Source organism: Stegostoma tigrinum, chromosome 26 (assembly GCF_030684315.1).
Source record: "Stegostoma tigrinum isolate sSteTig4 chromosome 26, sSteTig4.hap1, whole genome shotgun sequence".
In the NCBI taxonomy this organism is placed as follows: domain Eukaryota; kingdom Metazoa; phylum Chordata; class Chondrichthyes; order Orectolobiformes; family Stegostomatidae; genus Stegostoma; species Stegostoma tigrinum.
Genome location: NC_081379.1, coordinates 2186017 through 2210467, shown reverse-complemented (window position 1 = coordinate 2210467; position 24451 = coordinate 2186017). Strand labels below are relative to the sequence as shown.

General features: G+C 41.4%; 1 protein-coding gene across 6 annotated transcripts in view; it reads right to left on the bottom strand.

Moving 5' to 3' along the window:
• Positions 1–4986: 4986 nt before the first annotated feature.
• Positions 4987–24451, bottom strand: part of sfswap (splicing factor SWAP) — a 111434-nt gene continuing 91969 nt past the window's right edge. For 5 of the 6 annotated variants that reach the window (XM_048556183.2, XM_048556185.2, XM_048556184.2 and 2 more), the window contains 2 exons: positions 12134–12206; positions 4987–8849 (listed from right to left, as the gene is read on the bottom strand). In XM_048556183.2, the coding sequence (XP_048412140.1) occupies positions 8784–8849; positions 12134–12206 (139 nt within the window). In that variant the 3' untranslated portion in view covers positions 4987–8783. Of the gene's footprint in view, positions 8850–12133; positions 12207–13749; positions 17003–24451 lie in introns of all 6 variants that reach the window. The other variant, XR_007249967.2, reaches the window with a different exon arrangement.

The window sequence follows — 24451 nt, the reverse complement described above, 5'->3', positions numbered from 1 at the left end:
AATTAGATTGCAACTGAATGATGCTGTGGCTGGGAGGTAAGTAAATGGCATCTATTGATCCAGCTGGCATCTAGTCCCTGGCTCTACTTCTAATGACAGCAATAAATATTTTGCAAGGATTGAAGGTTTACAGTGAGGTAACAAGGAAAAGATCACAGATAGAGATTAGGATTCAGGGAAGCAAGACAGAAGAGAATTATAGTAAAAGCTTCGCCAAAGATAATTCATCAGAGCTTCTTTTCTCAGAACTTTGAAATCAAATGTTTTTCAACTAGTTTCCCCCCAGGATTTAGTTCTGATTCAGTGAAAATAGCTTTGCTAGGAATGAGTCACATTTACTACACCCAATTGTGAGACCTTGGCTTGTGTGTTCATTTTGACTGTCACTTTCATTGAAAACCTCAAAATGTGATTTGGTTAAGCGATATCCCAGAGAAGGTTTCACTCACTGTTAGCAATAAGTCTACACGTAAAGGATCAAGTATTATTTTGAATTTTAATTGACAAAGAGCACACCGAGGGAAACTCTGACCCCATGCTGAAAACAAGTACAGAAAATCATCAATGTCAAAAGGCTGCAATTCACACACTGGCTGGGGGTGGAAAACTGAGGTGTACCACAATTGTATGCCCAAATGGATTGATTCTGTTTTACCTTGTGGAAGTGAAAAACTTCAACTAATCATTATAAAATAATTCTATAGTTTTACTTTTTAATCTTTAAAATTGTTTGTGAAAAGTAAGCATTTGTACTGCTGATTGCTTGCTCCATTCCTTTTACTGTCATTACATGCCTTCCTAGATTAATAGCAGTGATTATTCCTTGTGCCTAACTAGTACTGTTTTAGAATTTACCATAGGCTCTGAACCATTTACAGTCAAAGGCCACATTGCTGTAGCTCAGTCAGTGATCAAGGAAGACTGGAATTATCCCATAGTCCATCCCAAGGGTGCTGGAGTTTGGACATCATACTTGAGTACCGATGAGTGTTTTATGGCCAGGTACTCCCAGGCAGAGTCTAATATGGTGACAGTCCTACTTCGAGGTGTTGTGCATATTTACACACTGACATGAGCAGTCCGTAAATAATGGCTGTCGTGAGGTGTGAGTGGAATGTTCTGGTTGGAAATTGTGCCAAATCTCTAAACCCCTGTAATTTGTAAAATACTGCCCCAGTAAAGTAAATCTTTGTTAACTGTGAACTTGCACTGGCAGTTCCCACATACACAATACCTCGCTCAAGAGGTGTTCAGCAGCAGTAAGGTTGTTACTGGTTCTACAAAGAAATGCTTCACTCCATTTAATGAACTATTAGATAACCAGAAGACCACCTGTGCGAGGGTCTTGGGACAGCAGAGGGTACAGATAATTCAGGCTGACTGACTCCAGGGCCCTCTGGGGCTGCCTGACTGTAAAGGAGAGTCTGATGAGAAATGTCCAAGTGTTGGAAAGTGGGATTAGGTAGGTCAGTGTTAACCTGATGAGCCAAATGGCCTTTTCAATGCAATATGAATCCAAGACAATAATTACAGAATCTCAAAACATGACAGATTACAGCATCAACTCCCAATTCATTATACTCCTGCAGGTTCTCCTCAATCTTTCTCTCACCTCCACATTGATGAAGCACAGAAAGCCACTCCACTAACCATACCTGTGCTTGCTGTCAGTTATGACTCCATGGGTAGCATTGCCCTCTCAGGAGATGAATTCCCGTCCAACTTCACTTCTATGGAAAAATCTAGGTGACTACTCCACTGTGGTACTAAGGGAGTTTTGCACAAAGGTGCTATTTTTTGGTTGAGACATTAAACTGTTTGCTTTCTCCAGTGGCACTATTGCAAAAGTAAAATTGATGGAGTTTGCCCTGATGTCCTGGGGCCAATATTTATTCCTCAGTCACGACACAAAATCAGATTATCTGATCAATACACTGATGCTTGTAGGAGTATGCTGCGTGCAAAGTGATTTGCACACTTCCCACACTGCAACTGACTCCAGTTCAAAACAAGTTATTAAACTCTACAACACATTCAGTTGCCCTGAGGTTGCAAAAGGCACAACATGAGTGATTTTTCTTTCAAAGAGCTGCCCAATTATTCTCAATCCTTTGCTCTTGTTTAATAGCCCTCAAACACAGGAAGGGATGGGACAAGTCTGCGTGGGGGTTTTTGTACTATAGGTGCACTCAGTGGGCCAAATGGCCTGCTTCCACACTGTAGGGATTCAGTGATTAAGCCAATTCCCTTTCGAAAGTTCTTATTAAAGCTGGCTCTACCATACTATTTGCATGGTGACACAACGATGAATTCTTTCTTCACTTCTACAGGGGTGTCCACAAGGTGACTAATTTGTGCCGACTCGTGATATTAAACCAAATGTTGATTTGCATATCCAACTGTAAATTTTACACTGAAAGATGCGTAGAGAAACTGGCTTTTGCCACATGCTCATTTGTTCTGAAGGGATCAATCTTTGTTCTCAAACTTTGAGACTTCTGGATGGCAGATAGTAAGAACTGCTGATGCTGGAGACTCTTAAGATAACACGGTTTGAAGCTGGATAAACACAGCAGGCCAAACAGCATCAGAAGAGCAGGAAAGCTTGACGTTTCTCATCTATTCCACATTGATATCACCTGCATCCCCTCCCAAAGATCCATCCAACAGAGTATAAATGCTCAACAAAAGTACAAATGAGCAGAAAGATAAACTAAATCTGTGCCTTGTATCATTGCAAATCTTTAATGCTTACAAATGTCAGTTCCTGCTGTGAAGAATTTCTCTGCAGTTTCCTAGGAGCAACAGATTCACCACTTTCTTCTGATTTGTTATAAAATCAAGAGATAGTTTGCAGGCAAAAGCACAATTTCTATGAAGCAATACAGCAGGCCAAGCAGCATCTCAGGAGCACAAAAGCTGACGTTTCGGGCCTAGACCCTTCATCAGAGAGGGGGATGGGGAGAGGGAACTGGAATAAATAGGGAGAGAGGGGGAGGCGGACCGAAGATGGAGAGAAAAGAAGATAGGTGGAGAGAGTATACGTGGGGAGGTAGGGAGGGGATAGGTCAGTCCAGGGAAGACGGACAGGTCAAGGAGGTGGGATGAGGTTAGTAGGTAGATGGGGGTGCGGTTTGGGGTGGGAGGAAGGGATGGGTGAGAGGAAGAACAGGTTAGGGAGGCAGAGACAGGCTGGACTGGTTTTGGGATGCAGTGGGTGGGGGGGAAGAGCTGGGCTGATTGTGTGGTGCAGTGGGGGGAGGGGACGAACTGGGCTGGTTTAGGGATGCAGTAGGGGAAGGGAGATTTTGAAACTGGTGAAGCCCACATTGATACCATTGGGCTGCAGGGTTCCCAGGCGGAATGTGAGTTGCTGTTCCTGCAACCTTCGGGTGGCATCATTGTGGCAGTGAAGGAGGCCCATGATGGACATGTCACCTAGAGAATGGGAGGGGGAGTGGAAATGGTTTGCGACTGGGAGGTGCAGTTGTCTGTTGCGAACTGAGCGGAGGTGTTCTGCAAAGCGGTCTCCAAGCCTCCGCTTGGTTTCCCCAATGTAGAGGAAGCCGCACCGGGTACAGTGGACGCAGTATACCACATTGGCAGATGTGCAGGTGAACCTCTGCTTAATGTGGAATGTCATCTTGGGGCCTGGGATAGGGGTGAGGGAGGAGGTGTGGGGGCAAGTGTAGCATTTCCTGCGGTTGCAGGGGAAGGTGCTGGGTGCGGTGGGGTTGGAGGGCAGTGTGGAGCGAACAAGGGAGTCACGGAGAGAGTGGTCTCTCCGGAAAGCAGACAGGGGTGGGGATGGAAAAATGTCTTGGGTGGTGGGGTCGGATTGTAAATGGCGGAAGTGTCGGAGGATGATGTGTTGTATCCGGAGGTTGGTAGTGTGGTGTGTGAGAACGAGGGGGATCCTCTTAGGGCGGTTGTGGCGGGGGCGGGGTGTGAGGGATGTGTTGCGGGAAATACGGGAGACGCGGTCAAGGGCGTTCTCGATCACTGTGGGGGGAAAATTGCGGTCCTTAAAGAACTTGGACATCTGGGATGTGCGGGAGTGGAATGTCTTATTGTGGGAGCAGATGCGGCGGAGGCGGAGGAATTGGGAATAGGGGATGGAATTTTTGCAGGAAGGTGGGTGGGAGGAGGTGTATTCTAGGTAGCTGTGGGAGTCGGTGGGCTTGAAATGGACATCAGTTACAAGCTGGTTGCCTGAGATGGAGACTGAGAGGTCCAGGAAGGTGAGGGATGTGCTGGAGATGGCCCAGGTGAACCGAAGGTTGGGGTGGAAGGTGTTGGTGAAGTGGTTGAACTGTTCGAGCTCCTCTGGGGAGCAAGAGGCGGCGCCGATACAGTCATCAATGTACCGGAGGAAGAGGTGGGGTTTGGGGCCTGTGTAGGTGCGGAAGAGGGACTGTTCCACGTAACCTACAAAGAGGCAGGCATAGCTGGGGCCCATGCGGGTGCCCATGGCCACCCCCTTAGTCTGTAGGAAGTGGGAGGAGTCAAAAGAGAAGTTGTTGAGTGTGAGGACGAGTTCAGCTAGGCGGATGAGTGTGTCGGTGGAGGGGGACTGGTCGGGCCTACGGGACAGGAAGAAGCGGAGGGCCTTGAGGCCATCTCCATGCGGAATGCAGGTGTACAGGGACTGGACGTACAGACACCGTAGGCCCGACCAGTCCCCCTCCACCGACACGTCCAGTCCCTGTACACCTGCATTCCGCATGGAGATGGCCTCAAGGCCCTCTGCTTCTTCCTGTCCCGTAGGCCCGACCAGTCCCCCTCCACCGACAACGTCCAGTCCCTGTTAAAAAAAAAACCAAATGCAGGCATAATCACCCCATATGATCAAAAGCCTAATAATCCAGACACAAACCAAGTTTAGGGAAAGAAAACCAAATGAAATACTGTTCAAAATCATAAATATACTGAAAATATATTTAAACTTATTTTGTCATGGCTTTAAAATTGAATGGACAATTACACTTCTGGCAAGTTAATAAAAGTCGTTTATTTACAATTTGTAAGTACACCCATCTTTTATAGGGCTCCAAACCTCATACTGCAACCATAAATGAGGGAAGGGTGGGGTGGAAGGTGCAAGGAGGAGAATAGAACTATAGGAATCATAACTATATAACAGATAATTTAAGGGCAAGTACCAAACGTTATGCATGGAGTATGGATGTATACTTTTTACAAGTTGCAAGCCATTTAAAGAGATTAATTGGCTAATCATCTTATTGCTGTGTGCAACTGGTTGCTGCATTTACATTGACCCTACTTTGTTACGTGAAATGCTTCAGGTATTTAAAAATGTGATTAAGGCGCTACCAAACACAAATTCTTTTCTTCCTTTTATGGATATACTCCAGTTCCATGTGCACCACATGGAATTTTGCCCAAAATCTTTTTCCGTGGTCCGTAAAAAGGCTCCTGTTTGTTTTGATGTTCATGGCTAGTACAATAGTCTCCAAAATAATGATGCCACAGCAATTTTAGGGTTCACCAAATTTACGAGTGGCCGTGTATGTTATTAGCTAATAAGCTTGCAATTAAAGGTGAATGAGTCCCACATGCATAGCACCCTTACTTTGAGGGGCTGTATCCTCAATCAATGATATAAACTGGGTGGTTTCCTCTGGACAGTCTTTAATGAGGTGGTTAATTGATTTTGCAGTTGTCCTGAGAGACTCAAACAAGAAATTGACAGTAAAACTAACAACAGAAATTTGTTGATGCATTAACTTCTTTGAAATCAAAACGTTATTAGAAAAAAAAGCTAACTTTTAATGTGATCCTGAATTTAGTTCTGTTGAAGCCTGAGATCAGAATTTTAGCCACATTAGGGAATTCTATCGGGAATAAAAGCACGCTGTCATGAATTTCATCTGCAGGACAAACCTCCCTGTTAATGCATTTTAGTATTAACAGGAAATCCCATTGGTATTTTCTCCTTACACTACATGAAGGAACATAAAATAAACCTCAAAAATATAAGGGAATTATATTGAAGGGGTAAGACAGAATGAATCTTTGATAAATACTCTGTATGTCCAAAGAGTCTCGTTAACTAAGTGCAACTACTTTATGAATGTGTGGTGCTTTATGAATGTGTGGTACTTTTGAATAAGCAGAGATGATAATACTGCTGTGGCTTACAGAGAATTAAACTAGTAATTATGTACGTATAAGCTTGAAGCTTTTTAAATAAAAACCGTGTAAATAAATGCACTAGTTTCAATATGGGATTCAAAAACCAAATTCTTCACTTTAAAAAAATATGGTGGAATTATATTCAAACTATTAATCAAATTCAAATCTTTCAGGGGTATTGAGACATAACTAGGGCTGTGGGAATGGATTAGGTACAAATTATAGGATGAATGTTTATACTATACTGCTGCTACAACGCAGCTTGAATCAACACTGTTGCTTCCCCCAATTTGTTTTTACAAACACTAAACGGTGGTAACTCACCTCTGATGTACTATTCTTCATAAACTAGATGACAAAGTATGTATTATGCTTTCTCTACCACCATCCCAGGTGACTGAAGAACTTTATCTTAAAAACCATAAGCATTTGTTGACAGGTTAAACAAATCTCATCTGTAATTCTCACCTCAGGTTCCAATGTCAAAAACTGTTACATTATGCCACTGATATAGTCACCCTCTTTATTCGGTTAGCTGTAATCTAGGAATTACAAAACTAAGGAGTCAACTATGCTCATATTAATTCATTTAAGAATTACTTACATTATATACATTACGTTCAAATCTGGAAAGGTGGCCCAGCAATTTATTGTGTAAGGTTTTCAACACTACAAGGGTAGTGACAGTGTGATTCATTTATAGTTCAGTCTATGGCTTTTATAAAATGAATTCAAAGCTAATGGATTGACTGTAAAAAATAATCTACTATATTAATACCCAGGTTTCTGGAGTTCTGCCAGTCCACTGCCAACATCTAGAGTACCACACAAACCATATACCCACTGTGCACTTTCAGATGTTTACTCAATGATGCAATGAGTTTACTTTGGAGTGCAAGGTGGTATATGAACGGTCATTTAGTTCTTCAATTTTCTGCAAGCATAAAGATGTGATATAATCTTAGTCTTTCTTACCTTTGCGTCTGAGCTTTCCCCGATTATCTCTTGTAAGTGAAATGGGAGCTCATTCTTTAACCTTCCTCAGAAGGGTTGTCAAAAACATCATACAATCAACATTTTGCAATCACCTAGACACTCAAGTAGAGACAACAGTAATAGTGGAGACACCTATGAAACCTGAAAAGATTTTAAACAAGGGGCAAGGATATCAAAAGAAACAAATCAAAGGATATTGAACCAGATTAGAAAGCATAGTCTTCAAAAATTAAATGGATATCTACTCTCAGAATTTGATAGCACCAAGAAAAAGATGCTTGGGTGAAAGAAACCTACAGACGATTACAAAGAAGTGTTAATTCTAGCTTAATATTTTCAGAGGGCGAAATTGTTGTATCTTTGCAATAAAATGATATTGCATATAATAAAACAAACCAAAAATAAATCATGCAGTTTAAAAGAAAATACAGTGTTGAGTTGCTATAATGTACAGGCAGTTAACAGACTTACAGGAAAGTAAATGAGCCAAGTGGCACGGATGTAATACTGATCCAACTCTAGTGAATACAGAGCAGAGGATAATGGTGCAAAGTGTGGAGCTTCTATTAGCATAAAAATGTAAGCTAAATAAGCAGTGAGTCATATCACTATTGTGCCACAGTGAGCAAAACATTACTCGATGCTTTTTTTTATACCAAATATGCAATCATATAAATCATATTTACCCTGTATGAAATCAATTTTTCCTCTAAACTTGTGTTGGATGACATCACTGCAGAAGTGAACTGCAAAGCATCAAAATGGTGGGCCAGTGGATTAATAGGCTGTGACAATGCCAAAATAGCCATTTTTTTTGAAACACTAAGCACCAACTGAGCAGTAACCTGAAAATGACTTTTGCCAAGTAGATTAAAAGTGAGCACTTTCTACAAATAAACGTTTAATCATTATTCCTAACAAATAAATTACCATTAGTAATTCAATAATTTTTAAATCTCTGTAGTTGTAAGTTTTACTGGAGCCCTCTCACAACATCTTTACGGTGTGGATTAAAGTAAATTTATATGTGGCTGTTTAAATAAATGCAATGTTTTCGAAACAAGTCTGATACACATTGTATCATAAGTGACGCTGATGTGATTCTGCCGTGCTTTCACTGATCTTCAAGACCAGTGTGTGCATTTTGTTTCAAGGTTGAAACTCCAAACAGTTGCTAACAATGCAAGATTTACATTGGTAGAACTCTTTCAAATTTACAAAATGAGATGTTACCTCATCTTTGTAGAAATCAAGTAGTAAAACTCCTTCACAGAAGGATAAGCTAAGCTTCTGTCTGGTAATCACAAATGATTGCAGGCAGCTAGTTTCTGGTGCTCAATATAAAGTACACCTCCAAATATTCAGAGATGCTGTTGGATATTCAGACGTCCCAGAGCACTTGGAGAGTTTGTTGTGTTCAAGAACAGGAGGGGGAATTTGCAAAACAGTATTAACAGAATAAGATCTCAGTTCAAACCATACTTATCAAAATAAGCTATACAAAACAGCTTTTGCAAAAGTTGAGTGCTGCCCAAATTTCAAAATAATAAAGTTCTTGTGACAAGGCAGGTCAAACTTCTTGTGAAGTTACTTCAGATCCATGTGTTCTTACAGGGCTTGTACGCTTTTGTTCAGGACACACTGGTTTGCACATCTTTTGAAGAAGCCAGCATTTCTCTCACTTTGGCCATTAGATCCTATACAAAAAGAAAATAAGAATGAGATATCTGCTCAAAGAAGCACATTTACATGGCACCACACACCACCTCAGGTCAACCCAAGCCGTTTATTGAGGTTAAGACTTCAGAAGAGTGTTGTTGTTGCAATAGGAAAGGGAACATCTGTCTCAGGACTGCATTATTGGTCATCAAGTACAATCTTGAGAAAAATTCAATCTTACATCTCTCCTTTCATATTAAAAGTAATTAAATCCAGAGTAGGAAATGATGTCCACAAATTGCTGCACTTTCTGCATGAAGTACTTATTTGATTTCCATTTTTGAAGTTTTATACTCACAAATGGAAGGATCCCATCATTCTCCAGTTTCAAAAAATGATAATTAATATTATTGATACCTGAAATCTTACAGGACGTGACAGGGTGCAAGTTTCCCCGGCTTCAAGTCTAGAGCTAGGCACATAACGATGCGGCACAGTGGCTCAGTGGTCAGCACTGCTGGCTCACAGCACCAGGGACCCAGGTTCAGTTCTAACCTTGGGTGATTGTCTTTGTGGAGTTTGCACGTTCTCCCCATGTCTGGCGTGGGTTTCCTCTGGGTGCTTCGGTTTGCTCCCAGAGTCCAAAAATGTGCAGGCTAGGTGGATTGGCCATGCTAAATTGTCCATAGCGCCCAGGGATCTTTAGCTTAGGTGGGTTAGACATGGGAAATCAAGGATAGGGAAATGGGTCTGGTTGGGGTGCTCTTTGGAGAGGCAGTGTGGACTTGATGGGCCAAATGGTCTGTTTCCAAACTGTTGGGATTCTACGATAACGTCAAAATACGGGCCAAGCCATTTAAAACTAAAATGAGCAGGAATTTCTTGACTGAGGTGAACTTTTGGAATCCCATGAAAGCTGTAGAAGCTGTACACGTGCATTCTCCATGCCAATGACCTAAAAGCACCCCGCTTCTTCCTCTCCCTTGGGCCCATACAGTCCCCTTCCCAATGACACCCTCATCTGCTTAATCAAACTCATCCTTACCCATAACAACTTCTCCTTTGACTCTTTCCACTTCCTACAAACTAAGGGAGTGGCCATGAGAACCCGTGCGGGCCCAAGCTATGCCTGCCTCTTCGTAGGATACGCAGAACAATGCCTCTTCTGCAGCTACACTAGCATTATTCTCCATCTCTTCCTCCACTATGTTGATGACTGTATCAGCGGTGCCTCGTGCTCCCATGAGGAGCTTGAACAGTTCATCAACTTTACTAACACCTTTCACCCCAACCTCAAGTTCACCTGGACCATCTCCAAGATAATGGGCTCTCTCTCCTTCCTGGATCTCTATGTTTCTATCCCTGGTGACCATCTCGAAACCGACATCTACTTCAAGCCCACCAATTCCCACAGCTACCTGGACTACACGTCCTCTCACCCACCTTCCTGTAAGAATGCAATCCTCTACTCCCAATTCCTCCACTTCCGCCACGTCTGCTCCGAAGATGGGGTGTTCCACATGTCCTCTTATTTCAATGACTGCAACTTCCCCTCTTTGGTGGTTGAAAATGCTCTCGATTGCATCTCTTGCATTTCCCACGCCTCTGCCGTCACATCCCTTCTCCGCAACAAAAACAAAGACAGAATCCTGCGCCCCCCATCTTCACGTATCATCCCACTAACCAAAGATATATCTCCCTCCCCAGCCCTATCTGCCTTTTTTAGGGACCGCTCTCTCTGCAACTCCCTCGACCACTCCCACACTCCCCATTAGCCCCACCATCCCCAGCATGTTTCCCTGCAACTGCAGAAAGTGCTAAACCTCAGCCCTCACCTCCATCCAGGCACCAAACAAACCTTTCAAATCAGATGGAGGTTCACCTGCACGTCCTTCAACGTGGTCTATTACTGGATGTGAGTTTGCTCGCTGAGCTGGAAGGTTAGTTTTCAGATGTTTCGTCACAATTCTAGGTAACATCATCAGTGAGCTTCCAGTGAAGCGCTGGTGTTATGTCCTGCTTTCTATGTATCTGTTTAGGTTTCCTTGGGTTGGTGACGTCATTTCCTGTTCTTTGTCTCAGAGTATGGTAGATGGTATGAAATGACATGATAAACAAATGAAATGATAAACAGGAAATGACATCATCAATCTAAGGAAACCTAAACAGATAAACAGAAAGCAGGACATAACACCAGCGCTTCACCGGAGGCTTACTGATGATGTTACCTAGAATGGTGACGAAACATCTGAAAACTAATCTTCCAGCTCAGTGAGCAAACTCACATCCAGAACCTCAAACTGAGCTACAAATCTTCTCAAAACTCGCGTGGTCTATTACATCTGCTGCTCCTGATTTGGCCCCCTCTACATCAGTAAGACCAAACGGAGACTCAGAGACTGCTTTGTACAGCACATGTGCTCTGTTCGTGACAAACGACAACACCTTCCAGTTCCGAACCACTTCAACACCCCGTCCCACTCCCTGGGCAACAAACCCATTCTGGGCCTCCTCTAGCGTCACAATGACGACACCCAGAAACTGGAGGAGCAATGCCTCATATTTCGCCTTGAGAGTCGACAACCCAATGGTCTAAATGTGGACTTTACCAGTTTCAAAATCTTCCACCCCCAGCCTCATCCCATGACCAACCCTCCCTCTCATCCCCTCCTTGACCTGACACAACGGATCCATCTTCTCTCCCATCTATCTGCTTCTCCCACCTCACTGACCAATACCCACTGCTGCCTACCTGCACTCACCTATCATCATCATCCCACCTACCTTCCCCAGCTCCACCCCAGCACTCTCTATGTATTTTGGAGCTCTCTTCCCTGCCCCATTTCTGAAGAAGGGTCCTGACCCGAAATGTGAATTTTCCTGTTCCTTTGATGCTGCCTGGCCTGCTGTGTTCCTCCAGCTCCACACTGTTATCACCACCATCTTCAAGTTCCCCTTCAAGCCACTCGTCACCCTGACTTGAAAATGTATTGCCATTCATTCACTGTTGCTGGGTAAAAATCGTGGAATTCCTTCCCTAATGGCATTGTGGTCATCCCACAGCACATGGACTGTCTCGGTTCATAAAGGCAGCTTAATATCACCTTCTCAAGGGAAACTAGGATGGGCAATAAACAACATGATGGCAATGGAGATAGCACTGGAAAGTGACGACAATCCAACTGAACGATAAAGGAGGGCTGGTAGGCTGAATGGCCCAGCCCTCCTTTATCTCCCAAGTCCCCAGAACAATAGCCTTGCTCGTGACACCCATATTCCAAGAATAAGTAATAATGAAAAGGGCAGTATTATAAATTCATACCTGAGTTATTTTACTCTGCATTGATGATAGCAATTCTGGAGATGCTGTTTCATCCTTTTCCTGAGAGCCGCCCCTATAAATGGGGGAAAAATTATATTTTGATTGCTCTGCATTGAAACTGATGCCATTTGTCTGCAATGCATTGGGCAACAGGAACCCAATTATACTACATCAGGAAGTATCTGGCATTGCTGCATCATTCACATAATGGAAGTATCCCCGGAGCCCACCTCATTATTTTTATAAAATTTTTGCCTATAGTGTGTGCCACTTCTGCCATGTTTGTTGAATAATAGTAAGGAAAAAAATGAAACATTAACAATACCCACTGAACTATATGGTGGAAAATTATCTATTAAATTTAAGGTCATGGTTCAAACTTAGTTCTATTGACAATTTGTGCTTTGTTCTTAGTTCTTAACAGTTGGGTCTTTGCGGCCATCTGTTATTCACATTTGCATAATACAAAGCGGGAAGACTGTCAAGAAAACCACTTTTAGCACAAAAAAGTGAACTTTCAGTCAACTTTAGCAAGCCAGCCAAATATGGTTGTTTAGCATGTTCACGTGACTACATAATCACAATTGAAGTTCCGTGGCTTGAGGAATAAATAAAAATGTGGTAAAATTAGAAAACATGAGGCTGTGTGAAGCTGTCAGCGAGTGAAATGTTATTATTTATCACTAAAAAAATTATATCTACACCAATACATTTTAAAATAAATCAAGAGAAAATGCTTAAAATTACTAACTGGGTGCAACACCTGAAATCAATCTCCAGTATGTTGATGCCACAAAAAAAATGCCAGCAGCATGTGCTTGGCAAGCCCAAAATGGTTTGGTTAACATGAAAAAAGGAGAATTCATTTTTAACATAAAATGACACAAACTGAATTGATAGCAAATGGGCTTTGCCCTAATATTTGAACAGGTTGGTGCAAATATTTAAACACATTGAAAGTAATGGGAGGGAACAAATCAAAACTTCTAATGTGCCCTGTTTCTGTGGGGTAGTAGTTAGTGCATTTGCTTTACAAATGAGTGATCACTCTTCAAAACCACAGAGAGATGTTTGGGCACTACTGCAGTGCAGTGGGAGTATCCGTATCCAACACTAGGGAGGCATGGGTTCAAGTTCCACGTGCTCCAGGTGTGTAATAACATCTCTGAACAGGTTGATTAGAAAAATATGTTAAGAAAAAGTCAAAATCTCGATTGGAAGCAACATACCGTGAATGCTGGAGAAACTCAGGTCTAACAGCAGCTATGCAGAGAGAAACAGAGTTAGTGTTTTGAGTCCAGTATGACTTCTGAAGAAGAGCAATAATGGACTTGAAACTTTATCCATTTCTCCCTCTATGGATTCTGCCAAAACCGTTGAGTTTCTGCAGTATTCTGCGTTTGCTTGATAAAATCTGCGGTTTTTGCTGTGATGTGCCCAAGTTATGGTTGTTCAACGTTAAGTATGTATTCAATTCCATTTTTAACTTGTCACATCATCCACACAGGCAGGAGGGTAATATTTTGTTTTAAAGCACACTGACCAACCTCTCCATGTTTTTCCATGCCCCACTAATTACTACTCATGTCTGTTATCAGCAAAGTTAGGGGACCTACCTCTGGTAGGGTCTTCTCCATTCTTCAAATGAAGTTATCCTTCACATACCAATGAACAAGCCCAGTTGAATGAAGGGAAAAATAAAGCAGTGGGGCAATGCCCCTTCACAATTTAATTTAATGATCAAATGATGTTTTTTTCTGCCCTTTACAGTATAAATACTGCCCAGGAATATTCCTTATTTGTTTTTAAACCAAGGAAGTAGTGCCAATACTGTTGATAGCTAGTTAATTATATTTAACGTTTAATTAAAAAGCACAAGCCCATACTCCCAGATTAGGGGACAAAGGAGGAAGAGGGCAAGAAATTGGTTTCAGGAGGATAGGTTAATCAAACAAAAAGTAAATAAGATCCAGCCAGAGGCAGACCATCTTATTTTCTTATTCATTCATTCCTTATCCTCCAAAAACCAATGAATTCTACTCTGATGATGCTGTTTTTCACTGAGAGACTTACACACACATCCTGGACCAACTCCTCGAGTGCACATTCCCTTTAATTGCCTTGCAGATACTACACTACTGTATTTTCTGAGTTCTGCTAAGGTGTACTCTGACTCTCAAAAACTGACTTGCATCTACTGCAGGGGTGACAATTTCCAAACAAATTTCAGAAAACGTTTAGTCATTACTTTTTAATTTGTAAAGTCCTCCCAATATCCAAAGTCCATTTTAGCGGATACAAAGAACTAGCAAAATCCTGGAGAATACTGGAAACTAATTTTACAATGATTCTGGGGCAATGCGAGACAATGAAGGTTTTCACCTCATCAAAGCCCTAAATAGCCATTCCACAAGCCTAAGCATTCCATGACTCATAAGGCGAGTGTTGCAACCTTTTCAACAAAGAAAGATCCAAACCACAACACAGATCTGTGGGGTAGCCTATTTCTAACATTCTTTTCATAAAAGGTGACTTCAGTGAATAGTTTTGCAATGAATAGCCAGAAGATGAATGGAAGCTTCCACAGCAGCTGCACAAACTGGTACAGAAACAGCTTTGATTCAGCAAAGTTGACTATTCCAGAATAAGAGGGCTACTGTAAGTAGTGTGAATCCTTTCAGCTGGCATCGCATGTTTCTGAAGGCTATTATAATTTCCAATACATAAAGTGATGTGCTCTGTCAGTCCTTTTTAATAGGCAAGTGATTGCTCAAGGATGGAGAAGAAGAGTTTCAAAATCCATCCTTCCATTTCCAAATAAGAAAATGGATCTTCACAATTGGAAAGTAAAATGGAAAAGGTGCCCTTGGCTTCAAGAAACATGAGGATACACCTTAAATGGCTAGTAGGAAATATCTCTTCCTTGGCTCCCCAGAATTACTTAAGTTAAGACACGTATAGATGAACAAAAAAACTCAAAAAGCTTTCTTCTCCAAACAGAAGGGAAATGGTTGAAGGGCCGCAGCTCTAAACTGAACCCGTGAAGCCAGTGTTTATTACAAAAAGATCCACATTCGAATACTTCTATTTCAGACACAAGAGTTTCATCATAACTTCATGTTTTTGTGGATTTTGGCTAATGAATTCTCTCAGAAAAAACATGAGGGTTGAGAAGGCTACACTGTGGTCATGACATTAGTGCCTAAGATCCTGAAACAAATAACATAGTAATCCACTTGGGAGTCCAGCATATTTATAACCAGCTGCACTGGGAAATGGTCCAAATGGTGCAATTATCCAGCAAGTGGCACTATATTTCTCTGTGAAATGCAAGAAGGTTGCAAATATCTCTCAAGAAAATTTAATGTCAGGGTAGTAACTCAAGCAGCACTGTCATAAAGTTCAGGTCAACACTACAATATGATGCCACTGAGTTTTTAAAAACACTACAGTGGATAAATGTTCCAAAAACAATTCAAAGCAGGCATCAAGCCATGACCTACATACCCTGGCTCAAGTATCGTAAAGTAATGCTCAATATCACAACAGTTCTAACTTCAATACTCTTTATTATCAAAAATTTTTGGCACTTAAATGAAATTAGCAGATGACGAGCCGTTATGTAGAAGTTCCTCTCAGGGAGCACCTTATTCTTCCTTACATTCTAAACCAAGGATCCTCCATGTGGTTAGCACGACCCGTAAACCCCACACCTGCTATAACCTTAGCAGCATCTGGAAATCCAGCAAGGATTTCACAGCAGTTATAATTTTTTTTAAAAAATCACTGTTGAACGACAATTGCTATAAATCATCAGCCACAATTTTCCAATCTAGAGCAGGGTATTCTAACTTGGCACTGTAGACCATCGTTGAGTACCACAATGTCCCAAGAATAATACATTTGAACCCATGCTCCCATTAAGTTACAAATATCTCAAGTCCCTGCAAGTAACAGAACTCTTTACACACCAAATAGGTAACATGGATACTTTTTAAATCTCCAGGGTCACATACATAAACAATTCAACAAATAAACAGCAACAACACAACTGACTTTCATGGGCTAGACCTTAGGTAACCCTTGAAGAGCATTAAAAAACAGAATTCCCAGAAGACTAACAAGACTGATTTGATTAAGTGATTGCCCTCATCTTGACCTGGCTTTTTGTACAGTAGGACATTCAAGGCGAATGTGATTTTCAGGACTACCAGTTTCACAATCCCCAATTCTTCAAGGATTGGAATCATGTGGAAAATTCTCTTCCTCATCCTACAGCTTGAGCAGGCACTATATGGGTCGTGGCAATTTAACAAATCTACTTAATAAACATGGTGTATTGAACCTACTGTAAATTGTACTGAAAGCTAAAACTATGCATGTCAGCTCTTGCAAGAAAATTATTCACTGATCCATAAATCCAACAAACCAAAGATCTGTTAAGTCGTTCCATTTGATCCCAGTTACGTTCCTCCATTCCAATTCAAGTAGGAAACTGGTTTTAGATCAAACTTAACAAAAGAAGTAGATGCTAGAGTTTGTGCAGACAGTGCTTAATACAGTTAATTAAGGAAAATTAAAAGTAATTGTTGAGGTTAGAAACTTCCTGAGTCCACTGCATCAAAGTTAGTTGGCTGGACTCTTCAGGTAAAGCCCTAGACCTGCTTTGTTCCCTAGACTCATCATGGTCAAATCTCTGGGAGTGCTTCTTGAGCTTTTTTTTCCATAATGAAGTGGACTCCCTGGGCTCACTCATGGCATGTCTGGTGCTGCACAGGTTGGTATTCCTGTATTGATCTGCGTCGAGGCCTGCCATCCAATCTTCTAAAATCTGTTTCCAAGTTTTCAGTCCTTCTTTCTAGGTTCTCCCTGAAATGTTGGTAGTGGGTACAATATAATAAGTTGAGTCCCATGAGAAGGCAGAGGAGGCAGTGGTCAGAAATCAGGAAGGTCCAGTGACACTTGAAGAATATTTTAAACCCTAAAAAACTCAATCGAGTTTCTTGAAGTAGATCAAGGTGCAGAGAAAACACCCCAACATGATGCACTCCATTGATACATTCACAGAGAACAAGAAACACAAAAGGTCAACTACTAGAACATTGGCACTCTTACGTAAAGAGAATAACGAATAGCTGTGTCACCGGAACATCACAGACATCTTCTGCCCTCTGCCACATGTAGCCCCTGCATATTATATGTAATATATATAATATATATATATATAAAAAACTGCCACCTTCAGATTATTACAGTTTTGTCAAAAAATTAACAATTCAATCTACCCTGTATGGGCTGATTAATATATCATGGCACAATCAAAAAGTGTTTATCCAATACCTGGGCTGCATGACACAAGGTTATTGAGAGTAATTTGTTGATTGAACAGAAACTATAACCACTGCAACCTCAACATGTGCCACTCAGAGGTAAGCGATGTTCAATTTACACAGGCATTTTATATTATAAGCGTGAAAAGTTTCAGTACAATAGACACTAGCCATCTGTTTAACTTTGACAGACTTAAATGTTGTTAACTTTACTAAAGACTGTTTGTAACAGCAGTGGTATACAAATCTAGTAGTTGACATAATGAAGTCCAATATTTAAATTTATCATATGTTTTCCTTACTATTAAATATAGTTAAATATAACCCTTGTTACACTCAAGAACTGACAATAACCAGTCCTACAGAACGCAGACTTCCAGAAGGTAAAAGGCAAGTAAGTGTTAGAAATAATTTTGCATATAGAACATCCAGCCCCAAGCTGCTATACAGTAGCCAGGTGGTGAGGTTCTTTCAAGGGCTCAGGCACTTTAGAATATGCTAAAGCAGCAGGTTACACCTCTCATGGCCACGATGGATATGACTCGCAAGTCCAGGGGAGAGCTTAAAAAAATGCAATCATAGCAATGTTAGTTCGCAAGGTCCGATGTTTGTCCTTTGAGGAGAAATGGTATACCAGAATCACTAATTACTTGACTTCCCAAGATTTTACTAATTAACTGTTTACCTATTACCGTTTTCCTATGTTTCTATTAAAATAATATGATGTTCAAACATAATCTTTGAAAAAATACACTTCTCCATAATATAAATGGCTTCATTAACTTTCCAATCTTTAAAAAAGTGTGGATAAACACTAATAATGAATAACTGTTGATGCTCACATTTCCAATGGACACAACTGTTTCATGAACAATTGAACAATTATTGCCCTCTATCCACTTTTCACATCCCACCTAAAAGCTATCCATCCCTAATGTATATTATTTGGAAAATTATAAATGTGGAGATTCTGATGGGCTGTAATATTGTTTAAGAGCAAGCTTAATGCTGTAAAATCCCATGAGCTTAACATCATCTTCTACAAGGGGATTGCTCGACCACCCCTCAGAGTTCGATTTGCCTTAGTTTATGAAGCACTGCAACTTCAGCAAAATAGGAGCAAGTAATTGTTGAGTATTTGGGGCCTCTTACAACAAAGGAATATAAAGTCATTTTTAAAGATTCACCATACAGGAGCCATACTGGTCTTATGATCACCTCATACTCAACAAGTTGACATGGACTATACCAAAATACAGAAAGGGTTACTCAAATTGGCTTGAGCATACATATAGAAATAGATATAAGACCAGAATATTTGCTGGTTTGATTGGTCTGGTTTAAACTGTAACATGTCTAACAAAATGTAAAATAATTGCCTAGATTAGTCGGAATGTACAGAACATTGATTGGACATTACGGCTTCACAATCCAAAAAATTGACACTTCCACTCCAACAAGTTACCATGTCCTTGGTAAAAATTAAATGGTAATTTCCTAAGATTGACAAGACACAAAAAGATTTCAGGTATAAATTGATATGGACTGTGCAAATTGCCCTTGATGAATGCAAGGAACAAGATGCATCTACTGCTAGGCCATGGCTTTCAACCATGCTCAAAATAAGTATCAATAATGTAATCTTCACAGGATTTCTATTGCTAGGAAATTACCCAGGTCTGGGCTGTGCTTTTTTTGTTAAGTAAGTGATTTTAGTTCACTAAGTGGTGAAGTGAAGAGCCAGAAAGCAACAACAATATTTTAAATGCAGCATACAATAGTTAAAATGAGGGCAACACAAAGTTGATGGTTTATGAAATTCTCTCTTAGAACGTGTATCACTTGCAAAATAAGATTAGCTGCCTGACCAAATTGCGTTAAAGAAGGATCAGTGGTTGTCACTGCTGCTTCGTAGTGCCCAGGACCCAGATTTGATTCTGGACTTGGGTCACTGTCTGTGTGGAGTTTGCACATTCTCATGTCTAAAGAACATCGAACAATTCAGCGCAGAACTGGCCTTTCGGCCCTCAATGTTGCGCTGACCTGTGAACTAATCTAAGCCCCTCCCCCCTACACTATCCTATCATCATCCATATGCACGAGTTTCTAGCTGGTGCTCCGGTTTTCTTCTAAAGTCCAAAGATGTGCAGGTTAGGTGGACTGAGCGTGCTAAATTGTCCATCATGGCTATGGATGTGCAGACTAGGTGGATTAGCAGTGGCAATTTGGGGTTACAGGGATAGGGTAGGCATTTGGGTCTGAATAGGATACTTTTCAGAGGGTCAGTGAGGACTTGATGGGCTAAACAGCCTCTTTCCCATCTAAGACAGTAGTGTGCCACTGTCATTCATGTGGTGCAAGTACACTCACTACGCTGCTAAGGATAGAGTTCCAAGATTCTGACCCAGTAACATCAATTTGTTAGTAAGTCAGAATGATTTAAGACTTAGATGGGAACTTGCAGACTGGTGGTGTTGATTCCTGCTCCCAAAATCTGTTGCCCTTGTTCTTCTAGATGGCTGAAGCCATGGGTTGGGAAGGCGCTATAAAAACTGAATGAACTGCGGATGCTGTAAATCAGAAACAAAAACAGAAGTTGCTAGAAAAGCTCAGGTTTGGCAGCATCTGTGAACAGAAATCAGAGTTAACATTTCTGGTCCAATGTCCCTTCCTCAGTTGGTTTTCCAGCAGCTTCTGGTTTTGTTTCTGTTGGGAAGGCACTATTGGCCTTCAACAATCACAACAATCTCCTTTGTGCTAAATGTGACTTCAAACAATAAAAATAATTTTCCTCCTGATTTCCAGTGACTTCAATGTTGCTGGATGCAGGCTGTCAAATGCTGCTTTGATGTTAAGAGCAGTCACATTCACCCCTGCAATTCAGCTCTTTAATCCATGTTGGGATTGTGGATGTAGTGGGTCGTGGAGTTGGTGGAAAACAGACTGAGCAGACAGGTTGTTGGTAAACAATGCTTAAAACCACTGTCAGCAACCCTAGACCACCACCTTGCTAACGATTGAGAGTAACCTGATAGGGAGGTAAGTAGTTGATTAAAGCCGAGCTACTAATTTTGAAAAGAAAATCACAACAATTTGTGAGATTGTCAGGCAGATGTTAACGCTGTATCTCTGTTAGATTTAGCTTGGCTAAAGACAAAGGGCTTTTGACATTTTGAGTACTTTTGCTGGAACTTTGTCAGGGTCCATAGCTTTTGCAGTATTCAGTGCCATCAACCATTTTGTAAGATCTTTTGGAGTGATTGGAACTGGCTGAAACTGGTAAGAGTGATGCTGGGAACTTCAGGAGGAGGACAAGATTGATTATCAAAGCTTAAACCTTGCCTTTTGTGCAAAAGTGCTAGACTCCAACATTACCATACACAGAGGAACCGAAATCAGGCCATTTTCCCATCAAGCCTGCTATGCCATTCAATCATGGCTTATAAGCTTCTCAACTCCATCTCTCCCCCTTTCTCCCCAGAACCCTTGATCCATCGACAATCAAGAACCTATCTATCCCTGCCTTAAATGTACTCAATGACCTGGCCTCCGCAGGCTTCAGTACCAATGAATTCCAAAGATTCACCACTCTCTGGCTGAAGAAGAAATTATTGAGGACGCGCTGTTCATGAAGCCTCCTCTTGTAAACCGGTTAATTGTCTACATTCATGATTGAATGGGGCAGGGTTGCAGAGTTTTGATCTGATTAATTGGTTGTGGGACCATAATATAATCTATAGAATGCCGTTTCCACTGTTTAGCATGCACAGAAACTGGTGGTGTAGCTTCATCAGATTGACACCTCATTTTTAGACATGTCTTTGCTGTTGCTTCAAACATGCTGCATTCCTCTGAAAATAGCTGGTGACAAAGAATTCAGTGATTATGGTGCTATTAATGATCCACAGTGAAATATAAAAATTGCCATTTAAAATAATTGGAAGTATGTAGGTAGAAACGCTAGTTTTAACCAGTGTGTATTCATGTAGGTTTCAGCAAAAATGTCATGCCACACTAGAAAAGTGCATTAGACATAAGACCCCGTTATTCCTGGAGGCATAAAAGTTGTCAAGATTTTGAAAAAAAAACATTCTCCAATTTACCTGATTTTCAGATCCAGGCTGACTGAAAAGTTTCTGTACTTAACAAATTACTATTTATAAACAATCATGAATTTACCACATACAACTACACGGTGGCTCAGTGGTTAGCACTGCAGCCTCACAGTGCCAGGAACACAGGCTTGATTCTAACCTCGGGTAACTGTCTGTGTGGAGTTTGCACGTTCTCCCCGTGTCTGCATGAGTTTCCTCCGAGTGCTCCAGTTTCCTCCCACAGTCCAAAGATGTGCAGGCTAGGTGAATCGGCCATGCTAAATTGCCTGTAGTGTTCAGGGGTGTGTGGCTTGTGGGGGGATGGGTCTGGGTGGGACGCTTCAAGTGGTGGTGTGGACTTGTTGGGCCGAAGGGCCTGTTTCCACACTGTAGAGAATCCAATTAAAAATCTAAAACCATTATAAACTCCCCTTTACTTACATACTTACACACACAATTAAAAACCCATGCATGCTACAGATGGAGAAACTGGGAATGTTGTTCAGTCGTTCCAGTTCACAGGGCTTTTTCAATATTATTCTTCTGCTGATCAAAATGCTGCTTCTCAGTCTCCTTTTCCAGATGTTTTCACCCGTTTAGAGTAGATACAAGGGACTGGTTCAGACTGTCTGTGATAGTCCTAGCTGACAGCAACCGCTGGAGGAAAAATAAACTAATTTTCTTCAGGCTTAAAGTAGCCTTTATTCTAGAGAATAGAGAGACCTCCTGTCATGGTGAAAGTTATCTTGCTCACAGACCAAGCCTTTCATTTACTTGAGAATCAATCACACAGTTGCTGGTAGGCAGAAGGTCATTGACCGGTCACAAGTCCACAGACCAATCAGCTACCCGTTGCCAACTAAAGCACCTTTTGTACGCACCTCTTTCAGACCAGCATGTCTGCAAACTATGCTTCAGAAGCTGCTAGAACCAGCAGCAGTAAAAACAATGCTCACATTGAGGGCCAAGTCACTTGCTTTCAAATATGCAGCGGTCCTTGAATTTTACAACTGTTCTTTTAATTGTCGACCATACTGAGAAATGTCTGGAAATAATATTTTTTAAAAAAAAGACAGTCTTTACAAATCACCTGCTTCCCCCATGTTCCATGATGAAAGACGACCCAGTGGAGCATTTTCCTTGCCTCAATCAATGAAATCAACCCCTCGCCCCACAGCATACAGACACATAAACAACGAAGGAACAGGGCAGTGTCGAAGTGGTAGGGAACAGGTAGCTCAGGGCGTGCAACCGGGTCTCAACCTGAAACATCAGCTTTCCCGCACCTCTAATGTTGGCCTGCCTGCTGTCTTCCTCCAGCTCCATGCTGTGTTAGGAAGCTCAGGGTCTTTTTTGTTAGCAGAACATAGGTGTGTTCTGTAAAGCAGTCACCCAGTCTATGCTTCGTTTCCTCAATGTAGAGGGAACCACATTGCAAGCTGCGAATGCTGAAGACTAGGTTACTGGAAAAGCAGGTGAAGTGGCACTTCACCTGGAAGGCATGTCTGGGGCCTGGGATAGTGAAGAGGGAGGGAGGGAGGGAAGCGGTAAATGAGGTATTGCACCTTCACCTGTTGCAGGGGAAGGTGCCATAGGGCCATAGTTGCAGGAACAGAAGATCAGGTTGTCCCAGAGGGAACAATCCCTGTGGAAGGCAGACAAGGGAGGGGAGAGAAATACGTATACAGTGGTGGCATCTCGCTGGAAGTGGTGGAAATGATGTCTGATGATCTTCTGGATGGGGATGCTGGTGAGATGGCAGGTAAGGACAAGTGGAACCTTATTGCTCTTATGGGAGGGAAGAGATGGGGGTGAGGGTGAGGGCAGAAGTGCGGGAGATGTTCGGACCCAGTTGAGGGCCCCAAGAAAACAGGCATCTGGCAGGATCCCTACCATGTTAACAGGTAGAGTGTTTATACTGCTGAGTTTACAACTGGCCAGAAAGTCATTAGTTTTAGCTTTGGGTTCAGTTCAGGTTAGTTCAGAAGGGAGAATCAAATTTTAGTTCAGGAAACCTAGTCATTCTAGCTAAGGTGTTGTATTAGTTTGTGGAAGTTCCAAGCCAGGACAGACTGCATAGAAAATTTCAAGTTGTTCAAACTAAAAAGTGTAGGGCATTAGAATTGTAGACAGTTCGTTCCTGTTACTAGAATGGAATTGCAAAACTGTTTCAGCACTCCAGGGTAAAGGAACTGGAAAGAATCAGTTAAGTAAAAGGTTTAAGAGAGAAGACAGGAGTCACATTTCTTCGAAATTGAATGGCCTTGCTGTTTGTGAAGATCTTTTTAATTGTCATATGTACAGCTTTTCATCTACTGCTAAAGAACATCTGTAGATTCTTGACTGTGTTCCAGTGATTAACCACTCCATTAATCAACAGCAAAAATTAAACCAAGTTTCATTCTGGAATCTGAACTGTCCAGTATTACCACCAGTTTGATTAAAAAAAAATTTGAAGGAACAGGGGAACGAAAAATGAACATGCCAAGAAAGCCAACTGTGACAGTATGAATGACTAATTGTATTAAAGCAACAAGATAATTATCAATGGAGAACTGAGAACCCTTAAGAATATAAATAGAATTGATACCAAAAACAAAACAAAACTAAACATAATAAATGATCCATTCCTAAATATACCTGCACGAGACAACAGAAACACCTCACTCATTGAATTAATTGTAGAACTTAAGTTAATGACTTTGATAGCAGGTACTTCACAGGTATAGTCCACGGTGAGATCAGGAATCAAACCTACTCTCAGCTGATTTTCAATACGAGGGAGTGACAAATTGAAGGTGAGGTCTCATTGAATTAGAAACAGGACAACATTACTATTTTTCAGGACAAAGAAGGCAATTAAATAAAGTGGAGAACTGAAGTTGAATTGGCCT